Here is a 25,175-nt window from a genome sequence, read left to right as displayed (position 1 = left end):
TGAGTTCTTCTCGTATGTGTAAGAGAAAGTTTAATCATATACGTTACATGTAACGAGAATTTGTGGTTAGACCTGTAAACGGCAGTGTCAACCATGATAAGCTCATCTTTATCTCACGGTTGTGAATTTCTCTAGCCTAAACTTTGTTCGGCCGTGCGTACTGTAAGTCGCAGGAAAATGCAGTCTGCATGCCTCAAGATCCGTCCATGGAAATTTTTTGAAGTTCTTACAAGTAAACCAGGTCCACGAGCTTGCTACCACACAAGAAATGGTATCTATGGATACAAACCGGCTGCATGGAAGAACAAATTAGATCTAGGTCTGAGGCCGAAAGGTGGGCTCTTTACAAGCGTTTCTTTTTACCGAGTAACTTATGCCTAACGTTAGATAACAAAAGTACCAGTTTAGCTATTCGGCGAAGTCTCTATTTCGGTTAATATATCAGTAGTTCGGGAAACATATTTATACCATAACCACCAATAGAAAAAAGGAGTTTAACCCCTGAAAAGCCTTATGCTGCCATAGTCTTGCCATAGAGTCAGAGTATGCTCTGACTCTAAGCACTAAGGCTCTAAGTTCGGCCAGTTTGCCTATAGGCAAATGAACATGGGCCTAACTTACTAGAAACATGTACCTTAGCCTTGTAACTGGGGAGTTGTGGTGGGGTAGTGGACATCGTTAGATATAACTCAGTCACATTCCCAGGTGAGTTGGTCTTAATGAATTACACATGTAGGCCTACTAATACAAGAGGTCCTGGTCCTGATGGCATTGACCCTAGTTTGTTTACAGGGTTAGTACAGTAGCATGGTGGGCTCATAATTGACGCACTTAAGGATTTGATCAACGATGTCTATCAAGGAAAAATCCAAATCACTCAACTGTATGTGTTTTTCATATGTGTAGTTCCTCAGAAATGTTATGATCTCAAAATATTTAAGGTTCTGTGCTTATGCACCGTACAATTGAGCAGCATTTGACAACAAAATGTCTGCCGTGTCAAGTTCTTTCATACCCCTAAATTGACACATTTGTCGATAAGCTAACTGTAGTGTAGGCCTTAGTGTACATCCATTGACTTTAGATGCTGTTTGCTATGCTCTGAGCCTCTAAGCTCAGGCAGGTCAGGTCCCAGAGAGAAGTGTTATCATATTGAGGTAATGTTGGTTATTTTTAGGATGTACGATTTCCAAATGACCAAAAAACAAGCAAAACTGGGGGGAGGGTGTTATAAGCTTAAAAAATACCTCAGTTTGGTGAGCATATAGCTGAAATGGATTCAAACTCATGAAATATGTAATTATGCTTGACTGCTTAAAGTTTAGGTGGTCTGCTGTATCGTTGCTAGTAATAATTGAAGGTGCGTCAATTACGGGGGTGCGTCAATTATGAAGCCTTGACTATACCTTGTAAGAGTAAGACTACACCTGTTATTGCAAGATACTGAAGCTCTGTGTTCAATTGTCTTTGGTATTTTAGGAAATGTATGAATAATGGGGTTCTTCATGGTAATTGGAAAGGTGATTATATGCCCTGTTTTTTTTTCAAGAAATGAGATCATTCCCCGTCCTGTAATTAGGCCTAGATGGGACTTGGTCAGTCTCACAAGTGTTGTGTACAAGATAAGACTATGGTATTCATTCTTAGAATTCTATGCTGAAGTAGTACTGTGTGTTGTACGTAATTGCTGATACTGAGGGGATAACTGTTTTGAAGGTGGGCAATAATGACTGAATATGCTCCTTTGATCATCCAACTAAGTCATATATGATTTTACCAATGGTTTGCTCAGATTCTTCCATATTCTTTGGTGAATATCCTATGACTTTATTTAAAGTGATTTTCAGTGAGTTCAGTTAGGTACAATATAGGCCTACTGTATAGGCTACAGTCGTCCATCAACTGTACATAGTTACATTGCCACTGCTATATCTACTGTTTTCGTAATAAAAATGAAGGATATTTTGATGTCACAGCCATCTCTCTGCTCTTTCAGGTCCTTCAACCGTTGCATCAGAGGCTCACTGTAGGCTACAGGCGTGGATTAATGCCTATCGACAGCATGGACACAAAATAGCCGCCCTGGACCCTCTTGCGTTACAGGAACCCAGGTATGCTCTCTAAGTATCTCACTGGAATTACTTTAATCTACCATCTTGGTAAAGTTCTCATATTTTGTATCATAAAATTGCAGAACTATGGAATATGTTGTGACTACCCCCTACCCATGCACCCAGGTCATTTGTGTATTGAATTACACTGTAAAGAAATACAAAATGTCACATCTATAATTCATCAAGTTCTATGAGTTTAATATAGAAGGAGTTACTGTAAGGGGAGAATAATGACTGGTGACAGAAGAGAAGATGTGATAGGAACTGGAACATGTAGATTGATACAGTTTACATTTATGGACAACTTCATCTCAATATATGACTGGTGTTCTGGGGAGTAAATTTCAACCGAATATGATAATCAAAAAGTATGGCGACTATAGGAAATTGTGTACTCTTTTAATTCTGCATTTTCTTCTAGTACACCCCCTGAACTGGACCCAGCAAGATACGGACTTTCATTGGAAGATACCACCAGCCACGATGTCTCTGGTAAGAGGAGATCAAAATTTGTTAACACGCTTGAATAGAAAGCTGACAGACAGACAGACAGACAGACACCAGATTCAAATATAAAATCAGTGAATTGCATGCATAAGACATAAATTGTGCATTTAAGAGTAGTTGATAATGATATGAAAAATTCTTTTTGTTTTCTCCTCAATATTCTTGATAATTCCTCCATTTAGTATAAAGCAATTTTACAAGAATTGTATAAGATTGTTCCACGTTACTGTGCCTGAAAAATTGTTGTCACATACTGATGTTTAAGCAGTTTCTGTGTATGAAGCCCTTTTTTTTTTCAAAGCATTATTCAATTCATTTACAGATTTTCTTCAGGCAGATGTCCCATCATCATTATCAGAAGTGGAAGCACTTTTACACAAAAATTACTGTGGATATACAGCTGCTGAGTTCATGCACCTGAAAGTAAGTTTGTTTACCTGCAACTTTCTTTCGGTGCAGTACTTTTTCATTTCACTGAAATCCAAGATCACTTGGTAATAAGTTATTTGTTCCTTGCAGATCTTATGACATGTTTGTCAGTATAGAAAGATTGTTAAACACACTCTGTATTCACTTTGTCGTAATCTCCCGTAAAACTTGATCTCTAAAACTTGTTCCAAACTGTGATCCAAATAGTTTGAGCTCTGTTTATCCATTTCTGGTAGTTATTTGTCACTTTTATCTGTTTAAGTATTCTGAAATTTTGAGCATATAAGACCTTCTACTCCAAACTGGTCAATTCATATTACCTGTGACATTGATGTATGTTTTTTATACATGTGTGTGTGTGTCTGTAATGTTTGCCTGTAAGTGTACACTCACTTGTCGGTTTGTTGATGCCCATTTTGATTCATGCCCCCCTTTTCTGCTTTACTTCTTTCTCTCTACATTTTTCTCTCGTTAAGACCGAAGAAGAGAGGCAGTGGTTTGCTGAAAGATTTGAAAAAGTTCATGAGGAGGATTTGTCATCAGAAAGCAAGAAAGAATTAGCTATAAGAATGGCAAAATCACAGGTATTTTGAATCATAAATATTATAGCAGACCCTGACACCATTTTAAAGTATATTTTACTTACAAAGGTTACATAATTTTCTCTCCTTTTTAGCATCTACAGGTACTAAATTTATAAGTTGACAGATACAAAGTTTGAGGTTTATTGGAAATGTCATCATTGTATTGATGTCAAAGTTTTTTTCCTGATACATGTTAGTTTGCAAAATTATATTACCAGTGATATTTGCCAAAATGTTCCCTTCCAAAATGACATAAGATTGACTGCCAAGATAATGGGATATCGGGCAAAGTTAACAACCATGTATTTTCACTTAAGAGGAAGATGACTGAAAACAGAAATTCAGTGCTGATAAGTCGGGGGTCCAAGAATATAAAGAAACTAACATTTTGAACGCAGGTGTTGTTTCTACAGGTTTCCCATTTTTAGCTCATACCAGCATGCTGGTGTGAGCTATTGTTACAGTGCGGCGTCTATCACTCTATCACTCTATCCGTCAACAATTGGTAAAACCGCTCCCACTCGCACAGTGTTTGATGGAATTTCATGAAACTTGGACACAAGGACCATTGGGTATAGGGCCATCAGAGATGGTCCAAAATTTGGGGTCAAAGGTCACCTGTGGGCCGTAATGGGCCATTTTGTGGAAATACGCAAAATGCTTCTTCTCCTACAGATTCCATGGTACAATGTTGAGGGTTTGTCACGATAGTACTATGGTAGTTTTACCTTCAGGGTGTTCATGAATTTGAGATCAAAGATCAACTAGGGGTCTTTTGTGGCCCGGGCCGCGGCCCTATATTTTCAAATTGCTCCTGTTCGTACAGTGTATGGCCAATTATAATGAAACTTGGTCACAATGTTCCTCGGGATGAGAGTTACGAGGGGTGTTCGGAAAATTGAGGTCAAAGGTCATTTAGGGGGTCATCGGGGGTCATTCTTTGTAATATTTTCAAATATCTCAATCTCCTCAAGATTTTGATGGATCATATTCAAAGTTGAACTGACGATTGTTGGATTGTGTATGAATAAGGTGATGCCTGAAAATTTTTGGTCATAAGTTAATTAATTACAATTAATCCCCATTGTTTAAAAAAATCTGAGCCTTCACTTTTTGCCAAAGCTCCTTTAATTTGTCTCCCAGTCTCTGCAGTGTTTGTTTACATTTGTGGTTAAGCTCTGCAGAGGCTGTTAGTGGAATTAAAGCAGGACTGGGAGTTGTTATTAACTGTTGAACTGTAAGCATGAGAGCCCTATAGCCAATCAGCACTTGCCGATTCTTAGAAGTCTTTGAGCCTGAGGTATGTAGGCAGCTTGTGAAGTGAGGTCTTGTAGGGAGTGCTTGTTATGTCTGCTAAGGTAGAGGGGAGAAAGTTTAATAGGGTAGGTCAGTGGTATTGTTTGAGAGAGTGGGTAAAATAGGATTTAAAGGGGAAAATAGGAATTATAGCCAGTGGTGTGGCCAGGATTCTGCTAACGGAGTGGGGGGGGGTATCCCTCACGGGCCCAAAATTGGTTTTGTGGGCCCTACATTTTTCAGCTCGAAAAGGTATGAGCTTCTGCACCATTGGTGCTCTAGTTCAAGATCATCACCTTCAAAAATTGTTATCATATGAGACAGCTTCTATAATTATAAATTTGATGATAACATCTGTTTCTCAGTCCAGTCCTTATTGTAAGTGTTTAAAAAAAAATTGTATCTCATCTTTTATTCATCCATGAAGTAAGCTTTTAATCTTATATTAACAACACAGTACCTATTGGATGGTTTCAGTTATAAACAGTACTCAAAATGGTTGCATAACACGTACTGGAATGTAGTTCTTTGGTTATACTGTTATATGGAATGGTGACTCATCGATTCAATTGTTTGTCTCTCAGTTACTGTATGTTTGTAGTCATTTGCATAGTGTTATTTTGCTCTGGACTTACTGGATTTATTAGTATCGTTACCGTTTTTTTTCTTTCTTTTTTTTCTTTCTTGTAAGTATTTGTTCTTCTTGTTTAATGTTTAGTATTAATCACACAGATATATCATTAACTGACCTTCTCTACTCAAATAACATTGACCCTGCTTCTGATTTGGGTGCTGCTAGGGATTTATCTAGTAAATATATAGATAATGATAAAAACTGCTGACTTTTTTTCAATAGGTAAACCAAGTGAAATATTAGGAGTCTAAGTAAAAATGATGAAGCTTTATTGCAACTTCTTTTTTCATGCAAGCACAACTTTTCCGTTATTGCTATTTCTGAAACATGGCTGCATGCCACTAGTCCCGTTGAGCTATTAGATATTCCTGGGTATACTTTTATTCACCGATGAGTTATTATGAAAGTTTCACTGGTACCTATTCAAAGTATTAATATTTTAATACCAGTTTCAATTTTAATACCAGTTTAACTGAAACCTATTAAAAGTATACCCAGGTATACTTTTATTCACCGGGACTGAAATTATTCAACCGGTGGAGGAGTGGCTATGTATGTCAATAATTTATTTACCGATTCTGTTTATGATGACATTCGGCAGTTCTGTAAATGACAATGTCAATATTACTTTATTAAATTATGCATCTCTAAAACAAAATCAGTACATGTTGGGGTTGTATATCGACCACCCAATCTTAGTATCAATCAATTCAACACTACATTTAATGATTCATTACAATCAGCTGGTGTTTGTTCAAAAACATGCAATATTTTAGGCGATTTTAATATTAATTTGCTAGAGGTTGATACACCCGATTATGTAGCAGATTTTATCAACATGTTATATTCGTTTTCACTGGTACCTACGGTTGATTAACCAACTAGGATATCTCCTACATCTGCTGCACTCATAGATAATATATTTACTAATGATCACAAACAAGATAGCTCATCAGGTATTATTATCTCTGATGTCAGCGATCACTTACTCATTTGTTTAGTAAAGCTGGCTGGTCTCAGAGACAAAGTTAAGACTTATGACCACTCTTTCACAACGAAGCGTAATACTTCTGATAATAATATTGACAGTCTTAAACTTGACTTGCGTCAGGTTGACTGGTCTTGTCTTTCAAATGATGATGTTGACGACGCGTATAATTCTCCCCCACTTCACAACATTTGTATATATCAATTGTTTGATTCCTATGGAATGTATTTGTATTGTATATTCAAATGTTTTATGTTCACTTTGTTTATGTTATGGTGAAGTGGAAATGAATAATTTTCAATTTCAATTTCAATCCAACACCATTCATCCTTTACAAATTTGTAATCGGTTACGGACATTCAATTTAGCACCTCAAAAATCTTGTCTTTCTTCTTATCTTTGTATTTCCCAAAGAGAACTATCCTCATGGTCTAAAATGCTAGACTGGGGAAGTCCATTGTTTAGCCAAGGGTAGAACTCCCTACATCTGCATCTGGAAATATCAAAGTGTTTTAATTAAATATGTTCATATACATTATTTATATTCTTCATTTAACATGGAACAAAAAGTTCAATTTTAAAACATGTTACTAAACACAAGACTAAAAGTGTAGTGAAACTGGCATTTAATCAAAGAAATTCTCAGATTATTTTTTTTCTTGGATTTAGTTGGTCTGTGACAGGGATAATCAAAATATGATTTCTTCATCAGAAAGTCTCTTTCATTACTGATGACTTTATTCATTGTTTTAATAATAAACCAACATTAGGGTAATTTTCTGGATATTGTTCCAGCTTTGTCATTTGTTTATGTTTTATATGCTCAGTATTGACTCAAGTCTTTCACTTTGTAGGTCTTTGAAAATTTCTTAGCGATAAAGAGGCAGTCATTGAAACGATATGGGGGTGAAGGATCTGAAAGTCAAATTGCTTTCTTCCTGCAAGCCTTTCAACAATGTGCTGATGGTATGTCTTAAGAGTTAAACACCTTTGGTTGTAACCTTTGATCTAAACAATACTCGTTATTCATCAGCATCACCAGACATATGGAAGGTGTGTGTTTGTGAGTGTGTGGGGGGGATGTACAGCAAAACAGGTAGCTGGTGTCATAAGCGCCGATGAAATGGCGGAACCCCAAGTGATGTCAGCAAGGTGTCTAAGGGTGTGACTTCGGACCCCTGCTGGGGGGTCAACTAAGAAGTACAACTTCATTGACAAAATGACTCACTTTAAATTTGAGAGTTCTGTTGGACAGATTGGATGGAAATGGTCACAGTTTCATGACACTTATTTCATCAGTTGAGGAATGGATTGACTAGTACTCATGATAAGGTGTGTCGGGGGCAAGGTCGAGGTCAATTGGGCCCAAGCGGAAAAATATGGGATGGGAGAGTAATGTATTTTCATAGTTCTTAATAATGTTAAAGAAAGTCAAAATGATTTCCAGTGACACAGTTGCTTTTGGGGTCCAACCTGGCTCTTAATCCCCACCCCCTTCCCCCTTCTTCCCCTCCCCTGGCATCAGTTGTGAATAAGAAAGATGGCATATATTGACAAACTGTGAATATTGAGAAGAGAAGGTGGCAGTTCAGGTGACACAGATCATTCAATATCTTTACAGCTGGTGTCGAGGAAGTCTTTGTCTGCATGGCACACAGAGGGCGCCTGAACCTTTTAATAGATTTCTTTGGGTTTTCGCCGACTGTCATGTTTAGGAAAATTGATGGTTTCACCGAGTTTCCCAGCACTGCATCTTGCTGGGGTGATGTCGTCTCTCATTTGTGTGAGTAGTCATGGCACTTTTTAATACTTTGATTGTATTCTCGTCTCTTTGTGCATGATGGAATTATGTATGAATGTTACGTTTCAGTAAATATGATGATTTTTATGATATTTTTAACGTCATGTTTATGACATGATGGATGTATATAGTTCTATCTAGCAGTTATTACAATTATCTTAAGCACAATGGTTTGTCCCTTCAGAGCAGATGATCTGATTGTTTAACAAAGTTTTTTATTTTCATTTTCTGGCAATTTTTATACACTCTCATTTCTGTAGTTACATGGATCAATAGCTTTCAGAAGGTTTAAGGTTGAATTAAGACACACAGCTGTTTGTTCTTGCCGGTAGCTTAGTGTTGTCATTTATGTCTTAGTAAACTATGGAACTAAAGAATGGAAAACTCTCTAGGGAATTTATATACAAATTTGACAAAAAACGTGATTTGTTGGTTACAATGGGATTCAAACCGGGGATATCTAAATTAACCCTGGAGCCCTTGAATTAATGGCTCTTTTTACAGTCAAGTGAAAACAGTGAATAGGCATACTACTGTGGATAATCAACACAGAAAAGGTTGCATGTATTATGTCATGTTCATTGTTCAGATTATTCAATAACTCAATATTTGTATCCTGATTTAGATAATCTGCTTAGTGCTCTTTCGCTGTGTGTTTTTTATCAAGTTTCTCTCTACTCATGCTGTCTGGAAAATGGAAAAGGAAAATCCTTTCTACCAGTTCTTGAAGTTTAGTCTTGAAAGATGAGGAAAAATTATCATTTTTGAACACTCCTTCTTAATATATGATGAGACTAATACACAAGCAGGTGTTTTTTAAGAAGTTTAAGAAGTCGGCAGCATAAATCAAACCATGGTTTAAAAGTTATTGCTACCATAAAAGCATGTACCGTGTTTGGAGTCTGTGGCTCATTGAATGTACTCACAGGAATTAACATATAAGTGTTACTTAGCTTTGCAAGAGTTACAGTTGTTAGGCTTACTGTAGATAGCCTAACACAGTATATATCATTATTTAATGTATAGGCTTCATAGTGCACTGCAAGACATGTTTTGGTCTTGAAAAAAGTCTGGAATTTTCACTAATTTAAAAGTGTGGGATCCATGTTATAGGTTCTTTGTGTCCCTCTGTCAAACTTACATTCTTATTGTTCTTTGACATTGATGTTTTTCTTTGTTCTTCACATTCTGTTTTTTTGTTCACAGACTGCTCAAGAGACATTGACTACAATGGACACAATCTTCATGTCAATTTCTTGCCAAATCCTTCCCACTTAGAAGTGAGTTTTTCTTCTACTTTTATGACCAAGCTTTAAAATGAGTTGCATTCAGAGTCTAGGGTTAAATCTTTATCAGAAATTAAATTTAACCTGTGTTTGCTGGGAATGCATGAAGCAGTGTTCAGATCTTCATATTTGCATTAGAAATTAAGTTTACACGTTTGTATAAACTTGAATGTCATTAAAATAGACATTTGATCAAATAAATGAAGGATGAAAAGAAAAACACACACCAGACGTGACAAAATGTTACTATATTGTAAGATATTTTGTGCGATTGTTGCATTAATTACACAACAAACGTACAATTAGTCAAAGAAAGGCCAAAATTTCACAAGAAATAAACAACAATGAACCCAGGCCTCTATCGCTTTTGTGTTAGCAGATAAAAGAAATAATAAGTCATGTTTAGCAAGAACAGTGGTACAAATTTGATGATGAAGTGTTTGTAGACAACAATGGCACTAGTTACAGTATATGTGCCAAGTGTTTGTAAGAACAATGGCACTAGTTACGTGTATTAAGTGTTAGTAAGAACAATGTCCCTAGTTATATGTATGTGAAGTTTTTAAAAAGAACAATGGCACTAGTTACGTGTATTAAGTGTTAGTAAGAACAATGGCACTAGTTGTATGTATTAATTGTTAGTAAGAACAATGGCACTGGTCATATGTATGAAGTGTTGTACAGAATAATGGCACTAGTTACATGTATGTGAACTATCTAACAATGGCACTAGTTACATGTATTATGTGTTAGTAAGAACAATAGCACTAGTTACATGTATTATGTGTTAGTAAGAACAATGGCACTAGTTACATGTATGTGAAGTTTTTAAAAAGAACAATGGCACTAGTCACGTTTTCAGTGTTAGTAAGAACAATGGCACTAGTCGTATGTATGAAGTGTAGTACAGAACAATGGCACTAGTTGTATGTATGAAGTGTTATACAGAACAATGTCCCTAGTTACATGTATGTGAACTATTTATAAAGAACAATGGCACTAGTTACAAGTATGAAGTGTTAGTAAGAAAAATGGCACCAGTTAAATTTACGAAGTGTTGTACAGAACAATGTCACTAGTTATACGTATGAAGAAGGGGTTACACAGGGTATGAAGTGCACTTGGGTTAAAACGATTCCAGGAAAATGTGACCAGCTACCTTGAGATTTCTCTGTTTTTAAAATGTTTCCCTTCAGGCGGTGAATCCAGTTGCTGTAGGCAAAACAAGAGGCAGGCAGCAAACTCTGGGAGAAGGAGACTTCTCCACTGAGGAAGATGGACGAGTCGGAGATAAAGCATTGTGTATTCAAGTCCACGGGGATGCTGCATTCTCTGCTCAGGTAAGGTCAGGGAGCTCTACAACCAAAACTTGAATGAGTTGTATGGAGAAAAAAATTGGTATTTGTCAGGTTGTATGCAATTATTGTTCCATTTTTCCTTTCATACAAACAATCGAGGACTGTCATCTGTATGTACATTTGTATATTATATTTCATTTCATTTCATTTTATTTGTTTCTTCACAACATTATTTACATATTTATATAACATATATATAAGAAAATAGCATTGGTACAGAAAATTTACAATCATATAAATATAAGGAAAAAATTAGAATGAATAATATTGTGAAAGGAAGTGTTGTACAAAAACTCTGGAGAGCGTAACAGGGTACAACACTCCCCGATACAAATAATGATATATAATTAATATATAGACACATAAGCCCCACCCACAAATACAACGTCCCCTCCCCTGCCGTCCCAACCAATTTTTTTTCCCACCCAACCCTCCGCATTGCTAACCATCACTCCTCTCCCTTATCCCACACTCTGCACCCCTTCTCCACCATCCTTACCCACACCCCATCTTAATACAATTCTGATGCATTTAGTATTTATATGACGGCAGATACAGAATATTCTGTACAAAACCTGAGGAAATAGCTAAAATATTAAAAGGATTTAATCTACACTTGTTGTATTTTATTCCTCACTCATTTGATCAAGCCTATGTTCAAACCCAAGTGCTAAATTTCTTTAGATGCCTAGTTGAAAGGTTGTCCTTGTCCAGTCTAAGTGGACTGGCTAAAGTTTGATAGACAAAGAATTTCAGTTTTTAAATATATTATTCCATTTATCTTATCTAGGGTGTAATAGGAGAAGGTTTCTGCATAGCTGAAGTCCCTCATTTCAACATTGGTGGATCTGTTCACTTAATTATCAACAACCAATTGGGCTTCACCACCCCTGAAGATAGAGGGCGATCTTCAGATTACTCCAGCGACATCGCTAAGATGAACGGCAACCCAGTGATTCACGTAAATGGCGACCATCCAGAGGTAATTTTGAAGAGAACTCATCGTCATCCATTTTTTTCTTGATTTATGAGCCTTTTGGTCATCAGTTTCTGCAAATATATGATATAATGTTCTGATTAGTAAAGTTATCTGCATAAAGCAATTTCTATATTTCTTGCTCCATCACCCCCCCCCCTCCCCAACCATCTCCCAGTAATCCCAGTGTTTTATGTTTCTATGAACACTATCCACAAACAGGCTCTAAAGTTATTTATAAGGAGTGACACATGAAGTATCACAGCCGTTTATGGATTCCATACTGGTATTCATATTCTAGCATAGCTATTTGTATTTGTACCTCGTCTCTCTTGGATTTGTACTCATACTACTACTATGGGCATTTTAGCATAGCTATTTGTATTTGTACCTTGTCTCTCTTGGATTTGTACTCATACTCCTACTATGTGTATTTTAGCATAGCTATTTGTATTTTTACCCTGTCTCTCTTGGATTTGTACTCATACTCCTACTATGGGCATTTTAGCATAGCTATTTGTATTTGTACCTTGTCTCTCTTGGATTTGTACTCATACTCCTACTATGGGCATTTTAGCATAGCTATTTGTATTTGTACCTTTTCTCTCTTGGATTTGTACTCATACTCCTACTATGTGTATTTTAGCATAGCTATTTGTATTTTTACCCTGTCTCTCTTGGATTTGTACTCATACTCCTACTATGGGCATTTTAGCATAGCTATTTGTATTTGTACCTCGTCTCTCTTGGATTTGTACTCATACTCCTACTATGTGTATTTTAGCATAGCTATTTGTATTTGTACCTTGTCTCTCTTGGATTTGTACTCATACTCCTACTATGGGCATTTTAGCATAGCTATTTGTATTGGTACCTTGTCTCTCTTGGATTTGTTTTCATACTCCAACTATGGGCATTGTAGCATAGCTATTTGTATTTGTACCTCGTCTCTCTTGGATTTGTACTCATACTCCTACTATGGGTATTTTAGCATAGCTATTTGTATTTGTACCTTGTCTCTCTTGGATTTGTACTCATACTCCTACTATGGGCATTTTAGCATAGCTATTTGTATTGGTACCTTGTCTCTCTTGGATTTGTTTTCATACTCCAACTATGGGCATTGTAGCATAGCTATTTGTATTTGTACCTCGTCTCTCTTGGATTTGTACTCATACTCCTACTATGGGTATTTTAGCATAGCTATTTGTATTTGTACCTTGTCTCTCTTGGATTTGTACTCATACTCCTACTATGGGCATTTTAGCATAGCTATTTGTATTGGTACCTTGTCTCTCTTGGATTTGTTTTCATACTCCAACTATGGGCATTGTAGCATAGCTATTTGTATTTGTACCTCGTCTCTCTTGGATTTGTACTCATACTCCTACTATGGGCATTTTAGCATAGCTATTTGTATTTGTACCTCGTCTCTCTTGGATTTGTACTCATACTCTTACTATGGGCATGTTGGAAGTCTAATAAAGAGAGTAGTGCAAAACTAAGTAATTGTTCCTAGAGTCTTGTATAGGTACTCACATTAAACATACCTTCAAGTCTCAAAGATAGTTATGGTCTATTCAAAAGCTCTGATTCCTGTAACTGAAGGAAGCAATGTTGTTAGTGTATAAAAGTCAGTGAAAAAGTCAGTAAAATGTTGACAATTCTCAGATTCCTGTATGCTATATATGTGCAATATAGTTTAATCTGATATAATTATTTATATAAACCATTTTACTTCAGGAAGTGGTAAGAGCCTGTAAGGTAGCCCTGGATTACAGGAACACATTTAGGAAAGATGTCGTGGTAGACATGGTCTGTTACCGACTGAATGGTCACAACGAGTTAGACGACCCCTCCATGACTCAACCGATTATGTATGACGCCATCAAGTCAAAGAAAAGTGTACCAGACAGGTACAGCGACAAACTTGTGGTAAGCATACCTCAAGAAGCAATTATATAGATAAAACAACCTAGTGCAGTGGAGATCCTCATCTTATGCTGGGGTTTTTAGGGTGGTACAGTTGTACGAGATGATGAAAAATGAAATGCAAGCTTCTGCTATTTTCTGCAAGCTTGGTGGACCGCCAACTTGATCATTGCCCATAAAACCTTGATAAGATATTCAGGGTTGTGGAAGAGACAACCAGCAAAATTGTCTAATTTAAGAGCAATCAATATGATTAAAATTTTGGCCGTATGGCTGGAATGAACTGATAAATAATCTGTGAATCTCTCTGTACAGCGAGAAGGTCACATGACCGAGGATGAACTACATACTGCTACCACCGATCATTATAACTGGCTCTCAAATTGTCTGAAGGACGCTGAGACCCAAGAACCAGAAGCGTTTCACTTGCAGGGGCGTTGGGCGGGCCTTCATCCACCTCCTAAATTTAGGACTTCCTGGAATACCGGTAAGACGGTCCGTATGTTAGATATAAACATATCTTGTCATGCATTAATGGAGTTGAAATAAGCCCTTACATGGATACTGGTAAGAGAGTTGTATTGTAATAACAAGATGTCAAAGGTCGTTTGAAATTGTGACACGTACTCAGCCTAGTACTGAGCCTGTAAAGGAAAGGTTTTACAACTATGCAATCGTAGTATCATCAATTTCACGACACCACCAGTTTTGAGTGTCAGGTAAAATGTCATTGGTGTAAAGTATATATGTGTCATTACAAATAATTTGTTCTCTTATCGCAAGAGCTAGAAGTGATTTTATGAATGGTTTATCAAAACTGAAGGCGGCCGGGCGGGCGGTATGAAACGCTGGTCTGCAAATTCAGACAAACAGCCTATTTGTACTCATTTTGGAAATGGCACAAAAACAAAAAATTAAAAAAATTTATGACCATTTGCTTTGGACTTGTGATCCTTAAGCACATGTGTACAAACACACCGGGATACTTTAAAGTTAAATGGTATTAATCCCCTTTGTTTTCTGCAGGAGTGGACACCCAATTACTTCAGTACATTGGTATCAAGTCAGTCAATTACCCTGAACATTTTGTAAGTACAAACACCGTGACTTTCTTTTAATATCTTCTTGTGTATAACTGTATTATTTATTACATTGGTTGAATACTCTTGCATATAATTAACTAACGTACACTATTGACTCCTTTTGAGTTACTATGGTCAGTTGTCACTGCATACTACTTTAGGAAACACTGCATTTTGTGTGTTTAGGGTCACAATCTTTGTTAAATTATTTGCTATGATTAACAACATTGTACGATTTTATCTTTCCCTGTTGTATATTCATATAGCAACCCTCTCTGTTCATAAGTAATTTTGTTTCTCAAACCTATACCCATGCTTTGAGATATTGTTCTTACAAAGTACACATGCCATGATTGAGCAAACAAAAGCCAATTACTTGTGGTAAATAAACGTATTCCATTTTTCTTTCAAAGCACCCTCACCCTGGAGTCTTGAGGAGTCACGTACATGCTAGAGAAAAGAAGATAACTGCCGGTTCCAAACTGGACTGGGCCACAGCAGAAGCTCTTGCCTTTGGTTCTCTCCTTAGCCAAGGTAACCTGTTCTGTCCAACGCACACATAAACGAGCAACTGAACACCCTATTAAGTTTTGGATGAAGAAAATCTAAGTGTAGCATTTATTAAGTATTTATTAAGCATTTATTAAGTTAATAATTTGCAACAGTCTTCAATTTCCTCATCAATTTGAACTCTTTGTGATAGCTTCAACACAAAAGTTATTTGTCTTGTCTGAATAATATATCTAAATGATTGGGGTATATGGCAATGATAATGTATTCTCTTGTGCACACCAAGGTTTCCCCATATGTATCAGCGTATGATGGGGTTTCCTGCAATGATAATGTATTCTCTTGTACACACCAAGGTGTCCCCATACGTATCAGCGTATGATGGGGTTTCCTGCAATGATAATGTATTCTCTTGTACACACCAAGGTTTCCCCATACGTATCAGTGGACAGGATGTTGGACGAGGGACCTTCAGCCATCGACACGCAGCACTTGTTGACTACAAGTCTGAGGACCTCCATATACCCCTGAACCACATGATGAATGATCAAAAGGCGTTCTTAGAGGTGAGTCCTGTATCAGTCCAGAACATCAGCCGAGACAACAGGAGTAATAAAATAACATGATATAAAGGAGAAAGTCCAGCAAGTTTGAGTTGTCTTGAAGTGTTACGTAACTTATTATGCAAATATCCGTACAGTACCCTAGACTTTAGAGGTAATTTCAGGCGATAAATTAGTAATTTATAAGTACGAACAGATAGGGATGGCGCTAGTTCACAACTGTTTGGTATTTCAACCTGTTTCTGGGGGAAATTGTATTCCCCTTATCAGAGAGATGAAGAATCATTTTTGGGGTAAGAAATGGGTACTAATTTATGTAAATGATGATTATAGCAAGCAGTTAGTCAGTTGTTATATTTTATACTGACTCAACCTGACCATGTACTGGATTGAAAATAGATAAAGTTGTCAGTTTGACCAGCTGATATGCTAGATAGGCTGATAATGGTCACTCATGCTCAAGCTTGAACAAGTAGTTTGCATCCATCATCCTAATAGCTATCACTGGGAAGTTGAATCATCTACTTGAGGACCCCTTTAATGTCTTGGAATAGTTTAGATGTCAAGAATGTTGATCCATGAAAATATACTTTTGAAAAACTTTAATAATAATTCTCACATGCCTTACAGTTTGATACTAGTACAGTTGAGCTTTAGTAAATGTCAAAGGTATAATACTCAGTATGGTTATATTATTCTCTCTAGAAATATAATTGTTGATATTATTGTCAGTGTTGTTGGTGTCTTAAAATACTTTCTATTTGCTTAAATAGCTATAACATGCAAAGTTGTATTTCTGAATAAAGTGATGCTTTCAAGATTGTGTGTAAACAACAACATCATATTCTCCAAACCTGTTGTTACCATTGTTAAAGGTGGTAATTTGTGCTGTGTTACAATCATTGACTTGATGTCTGTTTTTGTCTTCAATTTGTGCAGGTTGTGAACAGTCCCCTCTCTGAGTTGGCCGTCCTAGGGTTTGAGTATGGCATGAGTATCGAGAGCCCAAACCGACTTGTGGTCTGGGAAGCACAGTTTGGAGATTTCTTTAACACTGCTCAAGTCATAATCGATACTTTCGTAACTACAGGGGAAGGTATGTAATATAGAATTTGAAATAACTTTCAACGAAATGATAAAGGCATAGAAGAAATGGTCAATCCGATATTCAGTAGCATTGGTTAGGACCGCAAAGATAAGCATTTGTGTTAATATTCTGTTCGTGTTAATATTTGTGTTAATATGATAATGTGTTACTGCTGCTGCTGATTGGAGAGTATGTTTAGGTCCCATTCAAGTATACATCAATGATGTGTGTTATATTGTTATAGTTCCAAGTACACACTGATCCTTTATAGCTTTCTATATCAGTAGGTATTGACATGATTGGAAAGTATGTTTAGTTTATACTGCATTAGCTTCCCAATCAGGTATACATCACTGATGTGTGTTATATTGTTATAGTTCCAAGTACACACTGATCCTTTATAGCTTTCTATATCAGTAGGTATTGACATGATTGGAAAGTATGTTTAGTTTATACTGCATTAGCTTCCCAATCAGGTATACATCACTGATGTGTGTTATATTGTTATAGTTCCAAGTACACACTGATCCTTTATAGCTTTCTATATCAGTAGGTATTGACATGATTGGAAAGTATGTTTAGTTTATACTGCATTAGCTTCCCATTCAGGTATACATCAATGATATGTGTTATATTGTTATAGTTGCAAGTACACACTGATCCTTTATAGCTTTCTATATCAGCAGGTATTGACATGATTGGAAAGTATGTTTAGTTTATACTGCATTAGCTTCCCATTCAGGTATATATAATTGATGTGTGTTATATTGTTATAGTTCCAAGTACACACTGATCCTTTATAGCTTTGTACATCAGCAAGTATTGACATGATTGAAAAGTGGGTGAAGATAGGAAAGTAGTCATGGGAAAATTTTCTGGAATAGCACTTTAAATATTATATATATATTTAAATATTGGTGGGGTGATATTGATATAATAAATAGTGAATAACCTTTGTACCTGTTTATGTAAATCTGCTTATACCTTTCGCTTGCAGGTAAATGGCTACTGCAGAGTGGGCTAGTGATGCTACTACCGCATGGCATGGATGGCGCCGGTCCAGAACACTCCTCGTGCAGAATTGAGAGATTCCTACAGATGTCTAACAGCGAGGAGACTAAGATAGATACAGACGACGTTAACTTTCATTTCTGTTTTCCTACCACTCCAGCACAATACTTCCATTTGTTACGTAGACAGGTAAGTCCAATGCTAAACTTAACAAAGTGTTATATAATAAGTCCATGTATGCTGCTGTAATAAAGCCCAGTAATGTATGTATTTTAGATCCTCCTGCAAGCAGGAACTCGCGAAGAAGCCATCATTGGCTTATCAAAGCCGCAAGCTGACCGAAGTCAGTCTCTTAGATTCATATTTAACGTCCATGGTTGTGAATTGTCAATTGTCAACAACTCTGTAACTGGAAGACGTACATTAATCTTGGAGTGACTAGAACTCGGGACCTTATGATTGAAAGGTACCAGCGTTGACCACTGAGCTAACACTACTAGCTCAGTAGCTCAGTAATGTCCTTGAGTTTAATCGATTGAACCCACACAATAGACAAAGACAAAATTTTTGAAAAATGAATTCGGGTAGGGCCAGATATCAACTAGTAGAAACGGCTCCCATACAAACCATTTACCATTTATAGGCTGATTGAGAAAATAAGTGTTATCCTTGACTCAATATATGAATACTTTCACAGTCTGTAGGCTATTCGAAAGTGTTCTAAAGGAAACCCTAAACCTTGATTGATTGATACTGTAATAAATATTCAATTTTAATTAGTCTGTTTTGATTTCCATTCATCTCATAATGGAAGAGATATTTCAACCTTTCCATCCACCAGTACTTCCTCCCTACCCCCCATGCCCCCCCCTCCCCATCCATATCCTTATTTCTCAAACAGGTTGAAAAGAATATGTAAACATTATTTTTTTATGCCTTTTATTTTATATCGAAACACATGACATTTAGCCAAAGAAGTTAAGATAAACAGAACATATATTTTATCACCTCTATGCAAAAGAAAACCCAAAACATAGAGGGGTAGGTATATAGTACTATAGTGCAGTACTTATTGCCTTCTCAAGTCGTATATGATGTTTAAAAAATATCAAGCACAAGAATAGTCAACAATGGTCCTGAAATTTTCATGTATATATTTATGATATTTGCAGATGATAAGAAATTTCCGTAAGCCGTTGATCATAGCATCGCCTAAAGGAATTCTTAGACTCCCAGCAGCCACTTCTTCTCTCTCCGATATGGGTCCAGGAACAACCTTCCGCTCAGTTCTGTCCGATGATGCTGTCAATCCCTCTGAGTGAGTAAAGTTGGTTTTGTTTACATATATGTCACTGTAGATCATGAGACAGGGTAAACAAACAGTTATGTTACACACCTGTCCTTGAATTTATTTGCATTGTTTGCCGGTTTGTATAGTATTTCTTGTAATTTATTTATGTATTTTATACTGTTTTACTATCATGGGGATGAAACAACCTCACTAGTTGTACATCAGTCACAGAACAAGGTGTGAGTTATAGCCTTTCTATAACTGTCAATGAGGGTGTGTTACGCAGGTGTTACCATTGTACATAGTGCACCCCTGCACACGGAATTACCACTTTATAGAGGCAAGCCAAACCATCTGTATGAAATTGTGTGGCATGCCACATGCAACACATTCATTATATATAGGCACTTTATCTCCATTGCCTCTCTTCACCCAGGTGTATAAATGGGGACCTGTTAGATAAAACTCAGCTGGGCGCTGTTTAGCTGCTGCCATGTGTTTGACCGGTTATCGTTGACCGGGGTAATATTGTTGTAAAGAAATGCATTTGCATATTGTTGCGCTCTATAAATGAATATATTATTATGATTATTATTATTATATATGTATATTTGTGTGTATAACTTAAGATCAGAACAAAAGTATAGCAGAATCATCAGCTTATTAATATCACTGGAGAAGAGGAGATGAAAATTTGAAGCCTATCTTCAACCTTGTTGGTCACTATGTAATATTCGACAGAAAGAAGAACGTTCACAAATTGCACAGGTAATAATATCAAGAAATGTAAGTTAAGACTTAATAGTTTCTCTTGCCTCTGTGTGTCTTGACAGCACAACCATGACAGTTAGATAGTTTTGTCACCATCCTGTTTATTTCGTCTTCACATTTTCGTCTCGTTGAACTTCTTTTCGTCAGTGTCAAGAAGGTGATTTTCTGCTCCGGCAAGCATTACTACGCATTAGAGAAAGAACGGAACGACCGGCAATTGATGGACACCGCCCTCGTTAGGTTAGAAAGTCTCTGTCCCTTCCCTACCATGGAACTCCAACAAGAACTAAACAAATACTCATCTGCCACGGGTAAGATTTCATTTTGAACTTCAAAAGACAGAGATCCACTTGTAGAAGAGAGCTCTGTTGGAGACTTGAATAACAATGGAGGTCTCATAGTTGACCAATCGGACAGGAATAAAGATACAAATACCTTTTTGAATTCTTCTTCTAATTGATTTCACACGTTAAGGTACGGTTGAAACAGAAGCGTTGAGGTTTTCTTCCAATAAATGTGGGGATTAATGTTGCTACTAACTTTAACAGATATCAATGTATAGGGGTGTGTCACTTTTGTCAAAATTAGCAGCAAAAACACTGACTTTAATTTATATGAAAAACATGTGGTTGAATAAAGAGACATAAGTGTGATAAAACCATCAATCCTAAAATGATATGTTAAAGACCAGCAATATGTGTGTAAATATGGGAATTGTATTAACGCATATTAATCACATCTCTCCAACACCCGTATGGTCATTTAAGTCTTAACTAAAACAGTACTTATATTAGTAGGTTGGGTGAATGAAGACATGTGGTTAATTAGTAAGATTGATTAGTTGCCAAAGAAACAAAAACACACATGATAATAGTTTATCGAGTCAATGGTTTGTTGATCCCTTCAAACCTAGTATGATTATAATGTTAATTTTATGCAATTCGCTGTTAGATGAGAGTTGTACACGATGTTCCACTCTAAAAGGAGACCGAAAGAAACCATCAATATATGGACTAATAATGTATAATAATAATAATTAGTCTTATATAGCGCAGAATCCAACCTAAAGGTTGCTCAGATGTGTGTAGCATTTAGAAAATAAGTAAGTTTAAATAGCACGTTTGAATTGTTCAAGTGAATCAATTTCCTGCAGATGGACTGTTGTATTGTGCCACTTATGATCACTCCTTTCCATTAAAAGTGTTAATCCCCTCTTACCCCCTCCCTACCCCTCCCTACCCTCCAACTAAAGCACAGTACTTTGCCTGAGTAGTAGAGTTAACATACAGATGGTGTCATCCTGAACTTATCTCATAATCCCAAATGTTATCGGTGTACTGGTATAAAAAAAAACATTTTGATCATATTCAATTAATACATCCTAAAGGACCTTTCCCTCATTTAACACACTTTAACAAATTAATGTTGTCCACATGAGCTAACTTATTGTTCCATGTTTTTCCTTCCCCCCCCCCTCATTCAGAATACATTTGGAGCCAGGAGGAACATCGGAACATGGGTGCCTGGTCTTTTGTCGCCCCAAGGTTTGAAAATCTTGTAGGATGTCAGGTAAATAGCTCTGCTTAGATTTCAAAGCTTTCTTCTTGTGTTGATATTTAATGGTATTTGTTGTAATTGATGTGCATGACAATCTCTCCATTTATTACAAACTTTCAGATCATTTGTGATCTGAAAGAAGATGGTAATTATTTAATTATTTTCCATTTTTTTGTTTTCCTTCTCACTTTGCAGCTGAAATATTCGGGAAGAGCTATAATGGGCGCATCAGCTGTAGGAGTCGGCAAAGTTCACAAAGTGGAAGCAGAATTAGTCATTAAGGAGCCATTTCAACTTTGACATTAATAAAAAGAAATGGACATCATGACAGAAAAATGCAAGATTCTAGCCAAAATAAAAGTGCTATTTTCTGAAAATGAAATTCCATTTTGTAACATTTTTAATCACTATATCATTGTATTTTGTTTATATCAAATTCATCTAAATAAAACAAAAGTATTGTATTGTTCCGAATGAGTTTCAAAAACTGCGACTCAGTCAATTGTTTTAGTCTAAGAGGAGGGGACAAGGGCATTATTTCACTTCTCTGCTGCATCCCACCCCCAACCCATCCCCCTCCCCCTCCCCCCTCCATTAATTGTGACTAACTGTGTATTGAGTAATTGTACAAATCTCTTACGTTCAAGAAGTATGTCTGGGCTTTAAAGGTGTTGGAATTTGGTTTGCTCTTCAGTTGATACCAAACATGTAAGTCATTTCTATTTCTCATTCTATTTCCATGATTGATTGATGAAATTATTCCATTTTCAGGGAAGAAGGTGTATAGGGAGACAAGGTATTTAGCGTAGCATGTCTTTTAGAATGTCTCTCATGTGATCATTACATCCTTCTCAGCTAGTTACTACATCAGCCTGATGTCACATCTTAAAGGGGAGGTCACATAACCAATTGTGTCAGGCATATACTTTTTTACTTGAGAAGAGTAAACACTGCTTGTATTTTCTTGAGATGGAAATAGTTGTATTCAGTCTTGTTTCCTTAATGTAGGATGGGTTATGGAGGTTACTGGAAAGTGCAGTATTTAGGTAACAGGGCATTTTGGAAGTATTGCATGTACTGTCAGTTGTACAAGGTCTATTTATGCAAATATTTAAAGCAATATTTCCTTAATGACAAGTTTATGTTATGATGTTGCTTTATGACAGCTGTCTTATATTAAATGATGATGTTTCCTACAACAAGGGTTGATGGATTCCCTGAAACACTCCTCCCTCCGTCCTTCATAATTACCTAAGATACTTAGGACCCATGCAAATACATGTTGTGGGCTGTAGTATAGGGATATTGTGTTACTAATAGCAGTATGCTGTTGTGTGCTACTTTGGAATATTTCAAGTCCATTTTGAAGAGTAAAGAGATAGTTGGTTAAAAGGTGTTACAAACGACTGACCTCAGGAGTACATTTATTTAAATCAACTTGGGGTTTGTTCCCTGGTTACAAGGTATACAAGGTCATGTGACTGCTGACTGTCGCCTCCAGCAAAGAAGTGGTTGTATAGGGCATTCCACCAGGCAATGACTCTACAACTGGAAGACCACATCACTTGTAATCGTGAGAGAGGTCACCGGTTTCAATTCCATTCTAGCTGATAATTTGTTGATAATTTTCCGGTCAGTGTACCGTTATCAATTTTTCTTTTCTTGCTGTGCTTGGAAGTAATTGTATATTGGCAACAAGTCACAAAAAAAGCAAATAGTTTATTAATCTACTTCCTTAGTCATTGGTCAGTCATATCAATTAATTTGGTTATAAAATACAGTTGTCCTCTTCTTATTAGTTATGTCATCATGGAGGGAAGTAGCTCAAATTCAAAATATATTATCATTTTGATCTTCTAACATTTAATTTTGATATGCAGTTGCTTGAAAGTGAACTTTTTTGGAAACAGCCTACTTAAAAGATGGGGAAGTTCGATATTGGAAAGAATGCCCTTTTAGTTGTAATTTTTATAGAAATATTTAAAGTTCATCAGAAAGTATTAGACAACTATGCCATTATCCTGGCATGAACCATTGCTCCATAGTGTGCAAAAACAGTAAATGATAACAAAAGTGCAATGATAGTGTTTATCATACCCGGAGTTAGATTATCCACGTTTTTAAAACTGGAGAAGTGTGATCTCTGAGAGGTTCAAGAATAGTGCCAGTAAATTACATTATGCAGTTTCTCAACAACTTGTATTTTTTTCAAGTTGTTTTAGAATGTTAATTTGTAGTAAAATAACAAACTAAATCATATTTCCCTTTTATACTCAAAATCATTGGCATCTGTTTCCATAAGTCATGATCTTGTTATAGAAAAGATTTGTTTGTTTTTCTCTGTTATATCATTTGTGTCCAACCCTTAAGAAAGCTTACCCTTAAATAGCCATAATAAGTCTAAATTAAAGACTGCAAATACTGAAATAGACTCAAAACATAACCTTCATTAAGAAAATGGGCATTTTTTAATCAAATCTAATACCATTCACCTCTTTGGCTGCTTTATGCGTGATTCACTTGAAAGTATTCAGGGTATTTATACTCTTTACTCAAAAATGTATCCAGAATTCACTTCTTTAATCGTTTACTTGTTTTGCCCTCATGTTTACCTTTTTACTTATATTTAAGTAGTCCTAGACTCTGCATAGTCTCAAATTACATAAGTACATTCCTCTGGGGGGAAAAATATATCTTTTGAGGTCAACAAATTTTGTATTAAAGAAAGTAAAAAATTGGTATTAGGTGACCATTGTTTGGTTTTTTCTAGTACATTTATGACAATCACAGATGACTTGACCATGATGAGTGAGAACAAAGAGTTATTGGAAGGACGAGTTCTTGATAAATCTTTGCGAACCAGGGACGTATTAAAATTTGTAAGCTTTGTATTGCAGTGAAACACTTTTCTTATAATAAGAACTTGTGGTAACTAATTAATTTGCCTTGATTCCTATAATCTATATTTTATCATTGCTTTAGGACTATCAGTTCGTCTGTAAGTGGAGAAATAACAGGAGTTAATGCTATAAGCTTACTTATACTCCATTCATTTTTCACATTAATTACTTCCAGCTCAGAGACCCACCCATGCAGGAAAAGTGTTGAATGATAGTGTCATAGCATCTAGATTTGTTTTACACCCACAAGGTTGCAAATTACGGTTACGCATACTCGGTCTACATGAGGCGATAGTGATGATAAAGGAATACTGTATTTTAACTCTTATACTAGTTTTTCTCTTATCTTAGCCTAGTGAACCCTCGGGTTTCGAAGTTTGTGTGCCTGCTGTCATGTGACATACACTCCACTTCTGTCTCGATTGCTTATCTGAATCTGCAGTAACTTGAACTGCCTATTTTATTTATTTCTTTTTATTTCTTTGACTAACTTTGTCA

At 36.3% G+C, this 25,175-nt stretch overlaps 1 protein-coding gene across 1 annotated transcript; it reads left to right on the top strand.

Moving 5' to 3' along the window:
• On the top strand, positions 1 to 25,175 carry LOC139971374 (2-oxoadipate dehydrogenase complex component E1-like). The gene is made up of 21 exons (XM_071977746.1): positions 1 to 334; positions 1,997 to 2,111; positions 2,536 to 2,606; positions 2,944 to 3,044; positions 3,527 to 3,634; positions 7,407 to 7,518; positions 8,174 to 8,335; positions 9,560 to 9,633; positions 10,836 to 10,979; positions 11,788 to 11,979; positions 13,717 to 13,908; positions 14,221 to 14,392; positions 14,932 to 14,993; positions 15,401 to 15,521; positions 15,924 to 16,063; positions 17,000 to 17,156; positions 18,145 to 18,347; positions 19,331 to 19,476; positions 20,368 to 20,531; positions 21,704 to 21,789; positions 21,973 to 25,175. The coding sequence occupies exons 1-21, from the start codon at positions 178 to 180 to the stop codon at positions 22,075 to 22,077; spliced, it is 2,784 nt and encodes a 927-aa protein (XP_071833847.1). The 5' UTR covers positions 1 to 177; the 3' UTR covers positions 22,078 to 25,175.

This window comes from Apostichopus japonicus, chromosome 8 (genome assembly GCF_037975245.1).
Source record: "Apostichopus japonicus isolate 1M-3 chromosome 8, ASM3797524v1, whole genome shotgun sequence".
NCBI lineage: Eukaryota > Metazoa > Echinodermata > Holothuroidea > Aspidochirotida > Stichopodidae > Apostichopus > Apostichopus japonicus.
The sequence above is the reverse complement of the archived record's forward strand: the minus strand, read 5'-3'. Positions and strand labels throughout refer to the sequence as shown.